This window comes from Hypomesus transpacificus, chromosome 18, assembly GCF_021917145.1.
Source record: "Hypomesus transpacificus isolate Combined female chromosome 18, fHypTra1, whole genome shotgun sequence".
NCBI lineage: Eukaryota > Metazoa > Chordata > Actinopteri > Osmeriformes > Osmeridae > Hypomesus > Hypomesus transpacificus.
The window spans coordinates 14,142,493-14,162,519 of record NC_061077.1 but is presented as its reverse complement, the minus strand read 5'-3'; the positions used below and the strand labels follow the sequence as shown (position 1 = coordinate 14,162,519).

Here is a 20,027-nt window from a genome sequence, read left to right as displayed (position 1 = left end):
AAGCACTGACCCCTAACCATCTGTTGCTGTTGAAATCCTCTCCATTCCTACCACCAGGGGAGTTCCATAAAAATGACATCTATGCTCGCCGCCGCTGGAAGCAAGTCCAGTACATGTCAGATTTATTTTGGAAGCGGTGGGTCCAGGAGTATCTACCACAGTTGCAGGAACGGCAAAAGTGGTGTGACAAGAAGCGCAACTTCACGGTGGGGGACATAGTCCTCATTGTGGATGAGACAGCACCTCGTAATTCCTGGATAATGGGAAAGGTCATCCAAACGTTCCCAGACAGAAGAGGTCTTGTACGAAGGCTGCTTATCAAGACAAAGACAAACCAGCTGGACAGGCCAATAACTAAGGTCTGTCTTCTACAAGAGGCGGAAGCCTGAAGAACTCTTGCTTGCTTGTTTGTTTGTTTGTTTGTTTGACGACTGACCCACCAACTTACTGGACAGAGAGTGATGGTAAAGATCACTCCGATGGGCTATGTGCTTGAACCTCTGGCCCAGACTGTACTTACACCCTTTGAAGAAAGAAGAGCCAGCTGCCTCTTGGAACACACAAGAATACTTATGTGTATTGCATGACTTTGATGTTATAGTGCTATGTAATGTTAATTATTACAACTATGGTTGGTAATAATTAGGGGCTGGAATATAGCGGCCATATGTCATGGTTGAATTGGTCTGTGCTTTGGTGCTTTTATTTTGGTCTCTGGTGGGCGTGTATGCAAGCCACGTGGGTATTGGCATAGGAATTAGTGAATGAATATATGCACCTGGGCACCTGTGGTAGTATGGCAAGGGGGTGAGTAGGGAGAGCACATTTTTTGTTGACCGCTAAATATGCTGACTATTGGAATTTTGGATTAACTAATACTTTTACTGGAAGAATTGCATGTATTTTAATATCGCCACTTTGCAGAGAAGCACTTGCACTTTTCTATCTGCTGTCCTGTTTAAGAAATATATGTATCTGCCTATAAATAAACAGAAGAACGTAACTTCCAGAGCGGACATTGAAATTGTTGGCAGCGCGTCACTCAAGTGAATCTCCCTTATTTAGCCTCTCAGCGACATTCTGGTGGTCGCTACAATTGGGCTACTTTTGAAGTGTTGCCGCGGGTTGAATTTTTTGTCCGCTGGTTCGGGTAGACCTATTTTGCATGCAAATTACATGAAAATCTTTAAACAAAAATCTATTTTAAATGAAATCATTTATTTACATTTACATTTATGCATTTAGCAGACGCTTTTATCCAAAGCGACTTCCAAGAGAGAGCTATTTATGCCCAAATCCTACCAAGGTGACTCCAGATCAGCACATACACACATGGACATTGGGCATGCCCACATACACACACGCACTGTATGTGTGCACACGTGCCTAATGCTCTCAGTCTCCTGAGAAAACCTCCTGAAAACCGCTTTTAATGCTGGCATACTAAACATTTGGTGTTACTTTGTAGATATTACAATACATTTGGCAATGATAGCAATGCTGTTGGACTTTGAAAGAAGTGTATATGGTTTGGCAGGGGCATATTTTGAGTTCAGATATTGGGCTGGTTTTGGGCTGGTTTTGATTGGCCATTGGGCTGGTTTTGTCACACAGACCTGGCAACCCTGTAAAAGGACAACACTGGAATGACTTGAACTTGCTGGGAAAAGGTAGCAACTGTTGGTCATTGGCAACAGACTGGCAACATTTCTAACCTAGAATCTAGGTTTCAGGTTCAAGACAGAGGAGAAACTAATCATGCGTAACTGCACACCCTGTCCTGTTCAGACACTTTAAGATGACATCAAAATAATAATTTATAGTGCAGGGTTGACGATGTTGTCGTTGTCCCTGGTGAGTTTTTTATACGTAAATAACAAGATCATGATACATCTATGCAGCGGATCATTTCTTGCAAGTGTGTCAAAGTGGTATGTATTAACACCGTAGGCTTGAATAATAACCAAAGGCGTGAAGCTAGAGAGGATGCAATGGACATCTACATAAGCTAGATGTACAACTTCAAATTGAAAACGGAGAAGATATATAGAGAAAAGACAAGTTACTTTACATATGTGTTCAATATCATCAAATAACAGTAAAGGTTTTCCAGTTACTTAGCGTTTGTTCGTAGGATTAACGCCAGCAGTGCAGCAAACACTTACCCAAGGCCTGGTTTGGCTGTTCGTGACGGTCAGCTATGACAGTGAGCCTCGATTTTTGCAGATTTCTGTAAAACTTGCTAAAATAAAAACGATCTAGCTAGATTATGTACACTTTAAGCTCAATGTACATATCTTGTTTGGTCGATTGTGGAAAAAAAGTCGAACCGTTTTTAGTTATGGAGAGCCATCGCGCTAGCTCGATTATGAGAAATGTAGCTAGAATCCACACCTCAAACAAGTTAACCCAGACGCAAAACTGTACATCCAATCCCAAAAATAAGGATATTTTCCGAAACCCCAGACTCTGCCGAAACCATTGATATCCTTTATGTGTCTGTGCGGTCAGAAGTACAACTCTTTTGGCAGTTTCCAAAACGTCACCCAATTCTGCTTTCATGGTGCGTGTCTGTTTGGTTACCACGGTGATGGCGCAGCTGTGATCGCTAACGAGCTGGGCAGAGAGAAAAATCACATTTAGCTGGAATCCACACCTCAAACAAGTTAACCTAGACGCAAAACTATACGTCCAATCCAAAAAATGAGGATATTTTCCGAGACCCAAGACTCTGCCGAAACCAGAGATGTCCTTTATATGTCTGTGCGGACAGAAATACGACTCTACCTGCAGTTTAAGAACACGTCTACTTTCGAAATTCTCTGACGAATTTTACCCACCTCTCCAATGAAGTTAGTGAGAGAATTTGAAAGGCTGCTCTCGCTTCAAGGCTCAAAACTGAAAATCTATAAATGTGAGCTCTTTAGTAGTTAAATTGGCTGAAAGAGGACAAGTTTTCCTACATTTTAAGGTAAAACTTGTTTCTGTAAGTTAAACTATATGAACGTCAGAGGAATTTGTTTGACAATTTAGTTGAATATCAGAAAAAGAGCAGCCAGCGCTCAATCATAAAAATCAAGAAGGAGCTACATTTTTCATGTATTTCAAACTGTCACAATTCAAAATTGGCTGAATATATTTGAAAGAGCTGAATTATTTGGGAATACCTGAATGTCTTGTGAACATTTTAAAGGCTGAATGGTGTCTCTAGCTGAAAGTATGCTGAAGTAGTTAAGTTTGAAAGAGGAGGAAGCTTTTTAATGATTTGAAAGGATTTACCATTACTTTCAATGGGAGAATAATTTGCACAAAAACTTTAATTCTTTAAAAGAGCCTGAAGGAGCTCCTTCCTGAAGGAGCTGAACGTTTTGATACCAAAATTGTAAGAATCGGTGAAAGTATGCAGGACTAGTTAAAGGCCAAAAAACGGCGGAAGAACTGAGAAGTTGAAAAGCAATAGTGAGAATGCTTAACAGCATTCTCACAATAATAATAACTAGAACATGCATTTCCTGCTGAAAATGCGTTGGAATGCTGAAATCTGAATTTATTTATTTTTAATGGCTGAAAATACAGAAATGAGAAATGACCCTCAAGCTGAAATTAATTTAACAAATGTATGACTTACATAAAAGAGGGAGTGTGGAAGCTGAACTGCATCATCTAACGAAGCTCAGTGCTTAAAAACTATGCGGGAGAATACGTTTGAACGTTGTGAAGCAATCGAATAAATAGTTGAATTTCAAGAGGCAGTGTGGAACCTGAACTGCATCAACAAAGCTATAAGAGCTTAAATTGCCTACAATGCGGGAGAAGCTGAAAGTTTAACTGTTAAACAGAAGAAGAAGTAGGCTATAGTTGTAACAAGAATATTATAGTTTTAACAGCTGAAATTATAGTTGGGATAGTAATATCAGTAGCAGATGTAGCCTATCATTGAGTGCGTTTACTCGTCTTTCTTTGTAGGATTCAATGTTTTGATTGAATGAAACATGCAGTAGTAGGGCTGATACAGGAAGACACGGCGACACTTTGTTGCAGAAGGATGATGGTGCACGTTTGTCCGTGGACCATACAAGGATTAATAAAAAGAATCATGTAGACGTGTTTGAGTAATCACATTACTAATTACACATGTAAACGGAGTAATTGTATTATTGGCATAAACTGACAATTGCTATCGGATTTCTCATGGTCAAGTGAACGCACTCAGTGGCGTAGTAGAACAAAACAGTAGCATAGTAGTTAGCAAAAGAGATATTAGCAGCATCTTTAGAATTAGTAGTTGTAGTGTGGCATAAGATATAGCAGTATCAGTAGTGGTAGTAGTTGTGTTGTGGTGCTCTTAGTCTTTTAATGAGACGAGTTCACTGAATCGCTTGTCTTGTGTCTCCACTAATCAGCTAATACCAATCACCTGTGTAAGAGATTGGCGCTTGTTTGTGTGGTTGCCACGGTGATGGTGCAGCTGTGGCTGCTAATGCGCTGAGGGCAGAGAATACCAGAAATTTAGCTAGAATCCACACCTCAAACAAGTTAACGTAGACGCAAAACCATTAGTCCAATCCAAAAAATAAAGATATTTTCCGAGACCCAAGACTCTGCCGAAACCAGAGATGTCCTTTATATGTCTGTGCGTTCAGAAATACGACTATAACGGCAGTTTATAAATCTTGTTATTTTTTATTTTCTGTGACGAATTTGTCACCACATTTGAATTGGACTCTATGGGGCGAGAGGTGGACTTTGTCTCGCTTTCGTGGGGCTCTGAACAAATGTTTAAGTCTTTTAGATTCTACAGACAACTGTCTACAACCAGCACAAAATTAGCTATCTATTGATCCAAAAACGAAGCATGAAGAGCGAAAATTGTGGCAATGGTGGCAAACTAGAAATATGTTTTCAACGACATCCGAAGCTCCCCTCCGCTCAAAGCGATTCAGTCTGAACTCAGGGCTTTCTCGTAAACACCCATGTAAATCTCAGAAACGGTTTGAAAAAGTCACAAAACATAATCAGTGATATAAAAAAAAGTTGAATAGATATCAAAAAGCTGAATTATGTAAAAATAGTTTAGGGTTTTGTCAACGTTTTAAAGTTTAAATGGTGGCTCTAGCTGAGAGATTGAGGAAGAAGGAGGATTTGGAAGTTTAAGAAGTTTTAAGAAGTTTGAAAGGATTTGAAAGAAAACTCCATTGGAAACCAATGTTAAAAATATTATGAATATTGATTTATATTAATTCAACCATAAGATGTACAAAGCTGAAAAGTCATAGCGCCCATGGCATGAAACTGCTGATTTTTTTCATAGCTGAACGGTTTTAATAGCTGAAGATTTGAAGGCGCTGAAAGGTTGCGCAGAAGAAATAGAAGAAGTTGAATAAAGATTCAAAGAACAATACTTGGAATGCTGAAGCAGCATTCCAACAATAATAAAGAGAAACAGGAAAACAATAGTGAGAATGCTTAACAGCATTCTCACAACTAGAAAAGGCTGTTCCTGCGAAAACAGCAGTGAAAATGCTGAAAACCTGAATGGGGATAGCTGACCATGCTAAAAAAGCTGAACATTTTGTAGAAAGTTATAAGCTGAAGCTTCAAAGCGCCCAAAAGGTATTTTAAATAGTGGCTGGAGCTGGACGAAGGCTTAAAACTACAGAAAAGAGAAGAAAAATGCTAAAAAAAAAGTGAAACAAAAACATAAAGAAGAGGAACAATGCATAAAAATTTGAAAATGTAGCAGAAGATTATTTGCTGGAGTTTCAAAAGGCCTGAAATGTATGTTATAAAGGACCTGCAGCAAGATGAAGGCAGAAAAGTACAGAAAAGAGAAGAAAAATGCAAAAGTACTGGCAGTTGGAAGGTACTGCAGTGAAAGGTATTTTTGAAAGGACCTGGAGCTAGATGAAGGCAGAAAAAAAAATGCTAAACAAAAAGGGGAATATTTCTGAAAAATGAGCTGCAGGAAAATGTGAAAATTGAGCTGAAAACCTGGAGCCGAGTGCACCAGCTGTGCGTAAAAAAGTTGGTCTTAACTCTTACGTCGGTCTTAGCTACGTCCGACTTGATTTGAATTTACAACAAGTGCACCAAGCTTGACAGACCAAGGTCGTAGCTACGTCTGGTCTTAAGATGCGCGTCCTTGTGAAAATGCGAAAGCGTCGATCGTTGCCAAGCAACACATTTAAGAGCCTATCAGAGCCAGTCCACGGGCTTATTAGACATGCTCTGAGCCTATCCGATCTTCTTTCAAAACAAGCCATGGATAAAGAAAAACAAAAGGAAAGGAAAATACATTTTACTGATAGAGAAATTAGAAAACATATAGTTTGTATACTGAGAATAGAAGCGTGTTCACAGGGAAATGTATAATAATATCAACACAAACAAACAGAAACAATCAGCTGGAAATCGATCATCAACAAAATGAACAGTGGATTTCTGCTACCACGGACAACTTTCTCGCCTTAATGCCCCCATGTTGCCTATTAACAAGACGCGCTGCATGTGCGATCAAACTAGTGTTAGCCCTAATTAGGCTACCATGGATAGGATATTGGTCCGATTTTCCAATTTACGCCTGCTCCCCACTAGGCGTAAAATGTACACCCAGGTGCAGCACATAAAGGGCTTAAGTCTAACTGGTGCACTAGTCGTAACTTTAAGTTAGTCGTAACTTTCAATTCTACGTCGGACGTAGCGTACGTCCAGGCGTACGCCCAGCTGGTGCACTCGGCTCCAGTTGCTGAAGTCTGGGTTGAACAAATTTGAAGGTAAAAGGACAACACTGGAATGACTTGAACTTGCTGGAAAAAGGTAGCAACCGTTGGTCATTGGCAACAGACTGGCAACATTTCTAACCTAGAATCTAGGTTTCAGGTTCAAGACGGAGGAGAAACTAATCATTCGCAACTGCACACCCAGTCCTGTTCAGACACTTTAAGATGACATCAAAATAATAATTTATAGTGCAGGGTTGACGATGTTGTCGTTGTCCCTGGTGAGTTTTTTATACGTAAATAACAAGATCATGATACATCTATGCAGCGGATCATTTCTTGCAAGTGTGTCAAAGTGGTATGTATTAACACCGTAGGCTTGAATAATAACCAAAGGCGTGAAGCTAGAGAGGCAATGGAAGATTTCCTACATAAGCTAGATGTACAACTTCAAATTGAAAACGGAGAAGATATTTAAAGAGAAGTTACTTTACATACGTGTACAATATCATCAAATAACAGTAAAAGTTTTCCAGTTACTTAGCGTTTGTTCTTAGGATTAACGCCAGCCGTGCAGCAAACACTTACCCAACCCAAGGCCTGGTTTGGCTGTTCGTGACGGTCAGCTATGACAGTGAGCCTCGATTTTTGCAGATTTCTGTAAAACTTGCTAAAATAAAAACGCTCTAGCTAGATTATGTACACTTTAAGCTCAATGTACATATCTTGTTTGGTCGATTGTGGAAAAAAAGTCGAACCGTTTTACTTATGGAGAGCCATCGCGCTAGCTCGATTATGAGAAATGTAGCTAGAATCCACACCTCAAACAAGTTAACCCAGACGCAAAACTGTACATCCAATCCCAAAAATAAGTATATATTCCGAGACCCAAGACTCTGCCGAAACCATTGATATCCTTTATGTGTCTGTGCGGTCACTTTCAAAATTCTCTGACGAATTTTACCCACCTCTCCATTGATGTTAGTGAGAGAATTTGAAAGGCTGCTCTCGCTTCAAGGCTCAAAGCTGATAAATACAAGTCTTTTTGCAGTTTCCAAAACGTTACCCAATTCTGCTTTCATGGTGCGTGTCTGTTTGGTTGCCACGGCAATGGAGCAGCTGTACTCGCTAACGAGCTGGGCAGAGAGAATGACACATTTAGCTAGCATCCACACCTCAAACAAGTTAACCTAGACGCAAAACTATACGTCCAATCCAAAACATTAGGATATTTTCCGAGACCCAAGACTCTCCCGAAACCAGACATGTCCTTTATATGTCTGTGCGGTCACTTTCAAAATTCTCTGACGAATTTTACCCACCTCTCCATTGATGTTAGTGAGAGAATTTGAAAGGCTGCTCTCGCTTCAAGGCTCAAAGCTGAAAATCTGTAAATGTGAGCTCTTTAGTAGTTACATTGGCTGAAAGAGGACAAGTTTTCCTACATTTTAAGGTATAACTTGTTTCTGTAAGTTAAACTATTTGAACGTCAGAGGAATTTGTTTGACAATTTAGTTGAATATCAGAAAAAGAGCAGCCAGCAGTGTGCCACTCTGCTGGCTGCTCAATCATAAAAATCATAAAAGAAGGAGCTACATTTTTCATCTATTTAAAACTGTCATGAATCAAAATTGGCTGAAGATTTGAAAAAGATTAATCATTTGGGAATAGCTGAATGTCTTGTGAACATTTTAAAGTCTGAATGATGTCTCTAGCTGAAAGTATGCTGGAGTAGTTAAGTTTGAAAGAGGAGGAAGCTTTTTAATGATTTCAAAGGATTTACCATTACTTTTAATGGGAGAATAATTTGCACAAAAAAACCTTAATTCTTTAAAAAGTATAAAAGTGAGAAATACCAGAAGTCACATCCATCATCTCCTGAAGGAGCTGAACGTTTTGATACAAAAATTGTAGGAATCGGTGAAAGTATGCAGGACTAGTTAAAGGCCAAAAAACGGCGGAAGAACTGAGAAGTTGAAAAGCAATAGTGAGAATGCTTAACAGCATTCTCACAATAATAATATATATGTGAGATAACAATGGTTGTGCCCTTGCCAAAGGCAAAGCACACCCAATAATGCTTAAAACTTTAAATGGCAACATTTCCTCTACTATGAATGCTGCTACAAGCCTGTTTATCTCTGCTTTGGTAACCTGCTGTTGAAAGTCAAGTCGTGGCTGCTTGGCTGGTGTCGGCAACAATGGCAACGACAACCTTTTATCGGCGTCAGTGTCACTCAGGGTTCTGAATTCTGTAGTACGGTGTTCATTTTAGGACATCCTCAGATCTCAGACTCAAGTGTCAGACTGAAACAAAAAGGCGTCAGGTCTCAGACCAAAAGTCATCAAACTGAGGCGAAACGGCTTCAGCCTCAGAAAAACATAGTCGAAAAAAATTGTCATTCTCAGACAAAAGTTTGGCAAACCAAACGGCGTCAGAAAAACCTCTGTAATTCTCAGACAAAATGCCGTAAAAAAATACGCCGTCAGAAAAGCCTCTGTAATTCTCAGACAAAACTTTGACAGAAAAAAAGTTGTCAGAGCTAGATGATTGAGAGAGCTGTTGACTAGCTTTCTGAATTAGCTAAAGTAGATAGAAGCTTTTACAGTGGGTTAACTGGTACAGCAAGCAAACTATTTGATATAATACGAAATAGTTATTTTCTGCAAGCTAGTTCACACGTATAAAGTAAACCCATAGTCCTCCGGTTGTCATGGATACTAATGGCGATTGCTTTACAGCTACAGAGTAATAACAATTCTGGAGTCTTGAATTGGACAATAAAGTTAACGTTAGCTAGTTAACTTCAACTTTGCTGTCAATTATTTCACAATGAGTGGTTTTATACATAACCACACGGGATTCACATTAGCTACTTTTACCAATGAGCTACACTGATAGCCAAACATTGGGCTTATAACTGTTAACAACCAAGTTGAAGACTTGTTGCTTGAATGTAATGGAATAATACTGCTTTGGTCGCACTCTTTTTGGTCTTTTGGTGGTCGCGAAAATCTAGAAATCCTTCAAAATGTTGCACTCAAGAGTGGTTGATGGGGTTGAGGGAATGATGAAGAGTTGGATGGAGCGATGCAGGTGTATTTGGTGGAGGGGTGGATGGATGTGATCCTGCGATTGTTATTGTTTATTATTGTATGTATATTTTAAATATATCCATATCTGAACAATCAAATTCCCCAGTTTTCTGGTTTCTTGCCTCTCTCCAACCATTCAAATAGCCTATCTTGTTGCGATCTAGTGACACTAAATAGTATATTTCGTCATGCAATTCGCTAGGTGGTACTGTCAGATAACAAGGGTCCTAGAACTGGTCCTGAAACTGCAGTCCTGAAACTGCAGCCAGAAAATGTCTAATATGGGGAGAACTGCCACTCTCTTTTCATATGAGGGCACTAATGAGCGAGTGCAGAATGAATGGAGGTCTATGGAGCTATCCACCTTTTTCCTGGTTAGTGAATTTACCCATGATTCATAGCGGGTTTCAACCGGAAGCCGGTTATCGTTTTCCGGTTCGAAGCTTGTGTACGTTTGATTGCTCGTAGATTGCTATCTTGTTTGCTGTAAAAGCCGGTGTTTCTCCATGGATGAAGCACAAATGGACAAAAAACTGAGGTGGATACACACCATGGACGTTTTAACAAGTCGTGACGACAGTACCGTAACAGTTCCTCATCCATCCCGTCTGACAGAGTGGCTAGAGGACATGAAGCAATGACCCAATGTTAGCTACATCGACGTTGTTAATTACCTTTTATTTTCTGAAGGTGTTGATGGCGACGAGTTCCGTAATTACACAAGCACAGAAGCATATACTTACTTGCATAGTAACAAAATAGGTAGCCTACAGTAGGCTATTGTTGAAGAAACACAGCAGCTTTATATTTTTGAAGGCAGCAGTAGAGCCCAGTCAGAGTGTCAATGAAGCTAAACATACAGCATGGGTAACGCTGAGGTAAAGTGGAGTCATTGACATTTACTCATTTAGCAGACGCTTTCGTCCAAAGCGACTTCCAAGAGAGACCTTTACAAAGTGCATTGGTTACTGATAATAACAACAGAATAGCCCCAAAAACATTGCGGGTAGCCAAACCATGAAGCACATATTGTGAAAACCAAAATAAGTGCCAAAGAACCATAAGAGCATGTAGTTAAACAAGTTACAATACATTAGCTACAATACATTAAGACAGTTGGCAGCCGGGTTAGGGAAGTCATGTAGCCATGCAGCAGCTATTCTGTGGAAGGTAAAAATATAATACTACATCTGCACAGCACTTGACAAAATGTACTTTTACACTTGTAATTTAATATGTTCATGCTTACTGTCTTTATTTATCCACCTACTATTAACATTAATAATAGCAATATTGATAGTGCTAGTGATGCCATTATTGCATTATTGCGTAGCCCAGATAAAGCTCCGGATCAGGATACAGTTCAATTGGCTTTTTTTTAAGAAATGGAAAGAGCAAACATACACTTTCTTTGGAGGGTGTTTTAGTTTCAAAGCTGCAAGCCACTCTGTTTTGCGTTCCTTATTCCTTGGCATAGAATGCAAAACATAGGGCGATGGACACGGACGATTTCTGCGAAGTTGTTGATGTTTGAAGCAAGACGTTTCCAACGAAAATCTTAAATTTTCTTGAATTGTTATGGCAACCAACAACGGCACAAGTGTAACCTGAGCTCATGTTAACAACATTTAATTAAACACATGGTATTCAAATCAATGTAATGTTGCCTTCTCTGTCGATATCATGGTACGATAGTAGAGGTTAGACGCTGAACAGGAAACACAAAACCGGAAAGCGGAAGTAGTTCAGCACCCATTGGTTGCTGGAGAAACAGGTGGATACCTGTGAAAATCCACTTTTCTCAGATTTTTTTTTTTTGTCAAAATGTTTTTGTCTTTTGAATTCTGAATTCGAAAGGGGAATTTTTTTTAAGGTTGCCTTTCTGTTCTAAAAAGCCTTTTAAAATGTTAATGACGTCATACACATGGTACGACCAGAGATACTGCTTTACGGCAAGCTCTGGTCTCTTCCTTTTTTCTCTCGAGGCATCGACAACACAGATGACAGGTTAGGCTCTCCCTGTTAATGCACATGCTAATGTTGTTGCTAATGCTCTGACTCTGATTCTGCTTCGGATACCATCAAGCGGGATCTCTGGTCATAGGCAGTCCTTCACTAACCAATCAGCATTCATTAGCAGAATGTTAGCGTGTTATGGGCAACAACGACTCATCCTGTAGGAATTCGAAAGGACATAAGTACCCGTTCATTCAACTTTCGACCTATAATCCATGTTGAACATGCAAAAACTAAATCAAATCTGAGATTTCTCAACGACAATCAGGCAAAAGAGACAAATTAAGCCGTTTAGCTCCATAGACTCCCATTCAGCATGCACTCGCTCGCGATTACCCCCAGTGGAACTCTGGTAGAACTGCAACAAAATTCGGTACAATGGGGCTTAATAGGGAGTGGACAGGCTCTCCTTAACACGCTCTGCTGCAGCTCTTCGGCTCTCCAGCTCTGCAGGTACATACTATTGGCTCATTGGCTGGTCAATTCCCATGATGCAAGGCGGTAAATAGAGTATTTTTTTTGTGTCTGCTTTATGTAGTATTTTGTTGCGTGGTAATTGTCATGTTGTGCTGGTTTACCATTGTAACCATGCGTTAAATGACTGTTACATTTTATAAGAAGAGCTGGATTGTCACTGAATTAGCCCCTGCGCAGTAATTAGCTTCTTTCAGCTATTAATCTACAGCGTCAATAGGCAAAGGTCCCGTTCTCGTCAAATCACGCAAAATCAGCGGTGTTTGAGGGGCATGGGGCATGTCTAAAATTAGTTTAAATTTGATGTATTTTCAACATCAGTGTGTGGATGTGAAATGGACATCAAGTTTTTGGCATCAGTTTGATTTGCATATTTGACCAGTTTTTGACGTCGATGTTTTATCTAAATTTGATGTATTTTCAACATCAATTGCCCACTGGGATTATGTTAGCAATCCCAGCAAGCTTTGCAAACACATAATGTATGTCGTCCCCAATACTTAACATTTGCAAACGTAGCTTTATCAATGCCATGGCCAACCCGCAGAAAGTGCACGCTGTACATCGTATTTACCAAACCTGCAGTTCATCGGGTAATCAGTAGTGATGGGAAGTTCGGATAATTTTGCTGATTCGGTTCTTTGAATCTCGTTCAGCAAAATGAACTAATCTTTTTTCGAGTCATTCATTCATTTCAACGGGGGGGGGGGGCATTAATAATATAAAATAGTTGTTAAGATATCTAAGTATTAGTGTACATCATGTATTCGACTTGGCGTACATTAATTAAAGACATAAGTAAATGTGTTGTTAGTTATTTACTCATGCTTTGTAAAGGTAACGTAAATGGTTTGTTCACCGTATGCTAATGCTTTCTTTACCAGCTCATGTACCACTAACACCATTTAAACTACTGGTTTGCAAATATATTTACAAGCTGTCTGATAAAGTATGATAATGCTGTTATCAAACACCTTATGAATTGTTATATGAATAAAATCCATAATTTTTTATATAGTTAGTCCACATATTTAAGTTTCAATATTCCTTTATGTTTAATGTATGCACCTCCCTGCCAAAGTCAATTCCTTGTTTGTGCAAACATTCATGGCGAATAAAATCCCTTCTGATTCCTTCTGATTCTGATTTAACAGTGTTTATTAATGATCAACATAGTGTTTAATAATAAGCTTATTAACTATTTAATAATGTATTGTTAATGTTTCAAAAAGTTTTATAAAGGATTAACTAACTATTAGTTAACACTTTGTAAATGCCGAAAAGCATTGACTTATCATAAAGTGTTACCGACAATGTTTTTATCAATTGAAAAAACGGCTATGTTCGTTTGTTTTATATAAAGCTCCAAAAACTATTTTTCGCTCAAATCAGCATATCCCTAACTAGCATCACATCAGGCACAGAATTTGCATGCATTATTAGGGGGCTCGCTGTGGTGGCTTGTACGGGACCGGTTCTGGTGGGCCGGTCTGGATCAAAGTCCAGGGCCTATTTTTACTCCCAGTCCGTCCCTGCATCTCTCTATCTCTCACCAGACTCACTCTGATCCCTCACAATTCCCAGCATGGATAATGGCTTTTAAATAGTGTTAAGCTGGGCCGACACACACAAGCACACACATACACACACACTTGTAAAAAAAAAAAAGGGGTAAGACGTCATTTTTTACACTTCAGCAGGCTGTTAAACAACATGTGTCAAAAATGCGGTGTTCAACAGACCACCGTGAATATGGCACACACACATACAAACACGCACACACGTACACACAGCAAAGGCAGGACCATAGCTGCTATTAAGGCTACTTACGAGGTGTCCCCATTATGGCTTACTGACGTGTTCAAAACTTTGCATATTTCCTTTGGACTGGAACGTAGTCTAAAAGTCACAGGCCATCCTTTATTTTTTTCAAAGCATTTGAAAACTTTGTCTCTAGACAGGTCTGTCTTACAAAATAGATATTAGGGTCTTAAAAACACGGCTTCAAAACACAAAACAATAATAATCCTACAAAGGAATTGAGCTGGCATGGAGATGACCATCAATTGACCTTGAATTGACGCCTGCCTTAGTGTGATTGACAGCCCCCGTTATGAAACCTGATCATTTGTTGGGAATTTTCTCCTGGCTTCTCTCCCTCGCTACTTTTCCTTTGATGTCTGTGCATTCAGGCTCTTATTTTTTCATATTTTTCTTTTCATCATCATTGTGATTTAGTTATGTTAAATATTAATTTGCAGTTTTAAGTGCATAAATTAAGCATTCCCATGGGCAGCATTACCAGGTTTATAAAATCAAACAAAGCTACTTTTATCCGAACTTATACATTATAAAACACTACAAAAATGTCTATAAATGTTGTTTATATTGTTTTTTATAATTCATTTATATAACTCCTTGTCAGTTTAGGCCCGGGTTATACAGATGTCTTGTCAGCCAGCTCACTGATTTGCTGTTACCATCATGATAGCCTCTCAATATGATAAATGCTGTGTATTGGGGGAAACATACTAGGTTGTCATTTACCGTTAGTAAAGAAAGTATTGGAGTGTGTGAGTGTATGTGTGTGTGTGTCTATGTGTGTGTGTGTGTGTGTGTGCGCGTGTGTTTTTGGTGTGTGTGTGATACTCACAGTGTTTCCAGACTGCTTAGGCCCTCAAAGCACCTCTGGCCCAAACCTTGGATCTGGTTGTGATGGAGATGTCTGTGGAGATGGGGAGGCATTGAAAACAATTACCATGCAGCTTACCCCATGCCAAGACAACAGCAATATTACTGGTGAAGTTACCGACACACAATGAATCACATTTGTGTGTCCCTATTGAATCACAAAACACAAGACATTTATCCAGGGAATCAGGTGGCTGAGCGGTTAGGGAATGGGTTGGTAATCAGAATGTTGTTGGTTTGATACCTAGCCATGCCAAATGACGTTGTGTCCTTGGGCAAGGCACTTCACCCTACTTGCCTCGGGGAAATGTCTGTACTTACTGTAAGTCGCTCTGGATAAGAACTTCTGCTAAATGACTAAATGTAAATGTTATCCTCTTACATATGCAATAGCATAAACACAATCACAAGCACACTGAAATTACTGTCAAGTTTCACCAGCACAAGTACACATTCACATCCACACACACACCCAAAGCTACACGTTCTTACAGCACAACGAGGGCGGTCAGGTTGGTGAAGGCGTAGTCGGGGATGTGCGTGATCTTGTTGAGGGCCAGGGTCATGGCCTGGAGGGAGGGCAGGGCATCCAGCGCCCCCACGGGGATCTCCCTCAGGGAGTTGTCGTCCAGCCACAGGTGCCTGAGGGAGCGCACGCCGCGGAACGCCTCTGGGGGGACTGCCGACAGCAGGTTGGCATCCAGTCTCCTGGAGGGGACAGGAGGGGAAGGGTGGTGTGGGGAGGACAGAGTAGTGGGGGGGGGACAGGAATGGGAGCGAGGGAGGGTGGAAAGAGAGGGGAGGGGAGAGGAGTAGTGGAGGGGAGGGGTGGGGAGGGTAGGGAGGGAGGGAGGTAGGAGAAAGATGGTAGGGGCGAGGAGTGGTAGAGGGGAGGAATGGAGGGGAGGGAGGGGAGTGGAGTAAGGAGGGAAGAGGAAGTGGTGGAGGGGAGTGGAGTAGAGAAGGAGGGGAGTGGTGGAGTGAAGGGAGGGTAGGTGAGAGAAGTGGGGAGAGAGGTGTGGGACAGGAGGGAGGGGATAGGAGGATGGGAAGGAGGGGAAATGAGCCGAGGTTGGGGAGCTGATTATATTTAGCAGAAAGAGCTTTTCAGAGTTAGAGAGTTAGGAGTGACAAGACATTAACATTTGTGTGATGTCTAGAATCAAGTGTCCATATTGTAATTGCTTAACAGTGAGCTTGTGTCTTGCCTGAGTGGCGCCTTAGTTTACAGGACTAGCAGTCATCAGGAGAAGGAAGGAATATTTTAATCCCCTCCATTTTTTCATCTTGCATTATGCTGACTGTCGCTTCTCTGAAGGCTCCTTGACATGATTTACACATAGACGTATGGGGAAGGGACACACACACAGAAACACACATGAAGTCTACCCTCAAAAACATTTACAAGTCTTGTTCCTGGAGGATATTTCTGGTTCCTTGAGGAGCCTTTCATTTCCAGAGTATGCTCTGAGGACCATGGAGCATGCATTTTCTAATGCTTTCTTTCTGTCTTTGTGTCTCTATCTCTTTCTTATGGTGTTTTTCTCTCAGTCTCTCTCTCATTCTCATCCTGCCTCCCTCCCTTTCTTCTCCTCCCCCCATAAACAACCTTGATTTTTTCCCTGCTTAGATAAATGTTACCCCAGTGTCAACATACACTGACACTCAACTCAACATACACTGAAGCTCCTTTCATCTGACACATTTGACTTCCCTCCCTTTTTCCATATCCTCCTCCTTGGAGGCGCCTGGATGGCAGCCTGTTACAGTCACTCCTTAACTTCTTTTTTTTTTTGCATTTTTCGCTATTTTCATTGTTTTTCATCGTTTTTTTCCTTAACATGACTGTAGTAATTTGTGGGACTGTGAACTTATATCATCTGATACCTTTGGTTTTAGTTGTCAACGAGTTTGATCAGTATAGATCGTTTAGATTATTTTTGCATTTTTCAAGGTGAAGCGTCTATTTGAATAATGCTGCGTTACTCTAGAGAGACGATCCTAAGATGCAAGGCTGCGAGCGCGCCCCTGCTCAATATTCCTGTGGAGATAAGAAGGCACAGAAGAGCTACCACAGCTGGAGTGAGAGTGAAACGCGAAAGAGAGACAACAACACAAAGACTGGACACACCTGGAAATTCAAAGAGTGTCCGTAGACAGCAACGCCCCTCCGATCAGGTCCACCATCGTCAGGTTCAGAAAGCGGCCCTATCGTAACTTCTGCCTTCTGAAAGACGCTACAGATCTATGCGAGCTGGAACGACGCGCCTCAATAACAGCTTCTTCCCCTCTGCTGTCAGACTCCTGAACTCCCAAAGCTGACCTGGACTTTTTCTATTTTAATTTTTTTCCTATCCCCATCCTTCCTTACCCTCCTTACTGGACTGAGCTACCTATGAAAAAAGAATACCACCAACATTGTTGTGTGGGAATAAAGTTTGTATCTGTATTTTTTATCTGTATCTTTCAAACCCCCCAAAAACACACACACTACTGCAATGCCCATCCCAATTATGCACACTCCTTAGACAATTTGTACATGGCACCAGCCTCATTTGAATCTCCATCACACACACTCCATGGTGTGATGATGTATAATCTCTCAAGGAGACACAGGACAGGGTCCACTTCCCTCACCGGAATTCATCTTTCTGTGGCTTTTCACACTCAGTTATTCATCTCTCCCCCTGTCTGCCTTGCTTACTCTGCCTGTTTGCCTCTTTCTACTGCCTCGCTCCTTTCTTTCCTCAAAAGTTTTGTTTATTTATTCCTCCTTACTCTTTGATTCAGTCCACTTGCTGTCAACTTCTGCATCTCACACACACACACTAACACACATATACAGCACAGACACTCTTTTCCCTACACCTACTCCCATCCTGTCCTCCTCACCCCTCATCCCTCCCCAAACAAACGCAATCATCAAAGTAGGTTTTGAAACTTTGAATTTGGCCCAAGAGGGGAGGACTATGACACACACAAGCGTCAGCTACAACTCACTCTCGGACCCTTCTGGTTCTATGCGACGTGGCCACCTGCAGACCTGCTGTACAGGAACCCTGCCTTCCGCTGCCTTTATCCAGTGTCTAATAACACCATTGCTCCGGGTGCCGAGCTGCCAAAACCCGGGGAAGGTTCCAGACGGAACTGAGAAAGTTCCATAGGAGCCAATAAAGTCACATCAAAGAGGGGGTTTCATTTGGACCCGAGAAGGTCTGAAACGATCTAGCAGACCTCGCTAGTGAGACTTTTTCTGGATGCTCAGGAAACACTCATTGGGTATCACACTGAGAAGGTTTATATGATTATCAAATTAAATTGATCACGATTTTATCAAATATCTTTTGTCATATTTGACGGTCATCTAAACATGCCCACAGACACACAGTCTTTGTTTTATTTGGTTCTCTATTTTTCCCTCTCTTTCTATTTTTCCCTCTCTTTCACTGGTGTCTTGTGTCTCTATGATGCTCTGACAAACTTCACTCATATACTTTGCCATCTTCCACAATCAACCTACATTGGGTTTATTGTTACACTAATGACATGATATGTGTCGATGTGTGCGTGTGTATGTGTGTGTGATCAACTCAGTCAGCCTCTCTATTTGCTGGGGAGGATACCACACACATGCTTGTAGTTGACGTCCACTTCTGACTCAACGGTGAATTCTCTGGTGGCTGTATAGTCCTATCCTGGATCCACAGATTTTATCACAAATGGGACATGTGTATGTAATAGTGGTGCTACTGGCAACCGTGGTTGTGTTTCTTTTATGCCTTATTTCCTGTCTCCTGGCTGTCCTGTCTCCTCCAGTGCTTTCGTCTTGGCACATCTGATGCCAGGTGTTACGGTCAGCAGCCAAGCCCTCCAGGACCCCAGGTCTGATTTTACACCTTTTCAGCGCTGTTTTTATTTGGTCTTTAAAGCGCTTCTTCCAAGGGTGTGGATGTTCTTCATGTTTTCTATGCTTCATGTTTTGGTTACCCGCAATGTTTTTGGGGCTATCTCGTTGTTTATGATCATTGACCTATGCACTTTTGTAAAGCTCTCTCTTGGAAGTGGCTTTGGATAAAAACGTCTGCTAAATGATTACATGTAAATATAAATGATCTGCCCTGTAATATGTTCAGGTTTGCTGTTACTTCATGCACGTCGCTAAATTTAAGCTTGCGCTTTCTTTTTCCCGTAGGAAGATCCATTACAGATACAAACGGGCCCATTGTTAGCTCTTTTAAAAGCGTGCTAATTACGCTAATGTACGAAGTATATGCGCTGATTGCCTGATGAGTGTCAGGTTTCATAAATACTACACAAAATGAGGAAGCATAGCGGGCGCTATTACCGAACTCGCAAAAACACACGCAGCGTAAACTGCGCCATTGACCCGGCGCCTGAGTCTCCAAAGGCAGCTGATGCTTGTTGGATTCTGTTTTGGACCTCATTGTCGATGTTATTGTCCTCAGAAAAGATGCTCCCCAGGTATTTGAATGATGGTACTACAGACAGATGTTTATCAGTGATGCTGAAAATTGGTGGAGTGGATGGGATGTTGGTGCTCCATTGACAGACTACCTCTGTTTTGGTGATGTTGATAGTCAGCCCCATCCTGCTGTAAGCCTTCACAGCTGCATCCAGGACAGCCTGGAGGTCTTGAGGAGTGTGAGCCACAAGAGCACAGTCATCTGCATACTGCAGCTCAAGGACCCTCACTCAGTGCAGCTTGGTGGTAGCTTGCAGCTGATGTTGAAGAGATTGCCATCTAGCCTATAGACTACTGTCACCCCACTGTTGTCATCAATTTCCCTATGGAGAAGTTGGATGACGCATAGGAGGAAGATGTTAAAGAGCACTGGTGCTAGTGCACACCTCTGCATGACCCTTGTGCACACAGGGAAGGAGGCAGACTCTTTTCTTCCTACCATCACCCTAGTATTCATACCATCATGAAACTGACGGAGGATGTTGACAAACTTGCTAGGGCCTCCAAACCGGGGCAAGATGTCCCACAGTAAGTCTCTCTGCACAGTG

General features: G+C 41.2%; 1 protein-coding gene across 5 annotated transcripts in view; it reads right to left on the bottom strand.

The window, feature by feature from the left end:
* Window positions 1–20,027, bottom strand: part of LOC124480674 (leucine-rich repeat-containing G-protein coupled receptor 6) — a 167,642-nt gene that overhangs the window by 29,895 nt on the left and 117,720 nt on the right. For all 5 annotated transcript variants that reach the window (XM_047040210.1, XM_047040213.1, XM_047040211.1 and 2 more), the window contains 2 exons: window positions 15,489–15,704; window positions 14,959–15,030 (listed from right to left, as the gene is read on the bottom strand). In XM_047040210.1, the coding sequence (XP_046896166.1) occupies window positions 14,959–15,030; window positions 15,489–15,704 (288 nt within the window). The remainder of the gene's footprint in view (window positions 1–14,958; window positions 15,031–15,488; window positions 15,705–20,027) is intronic.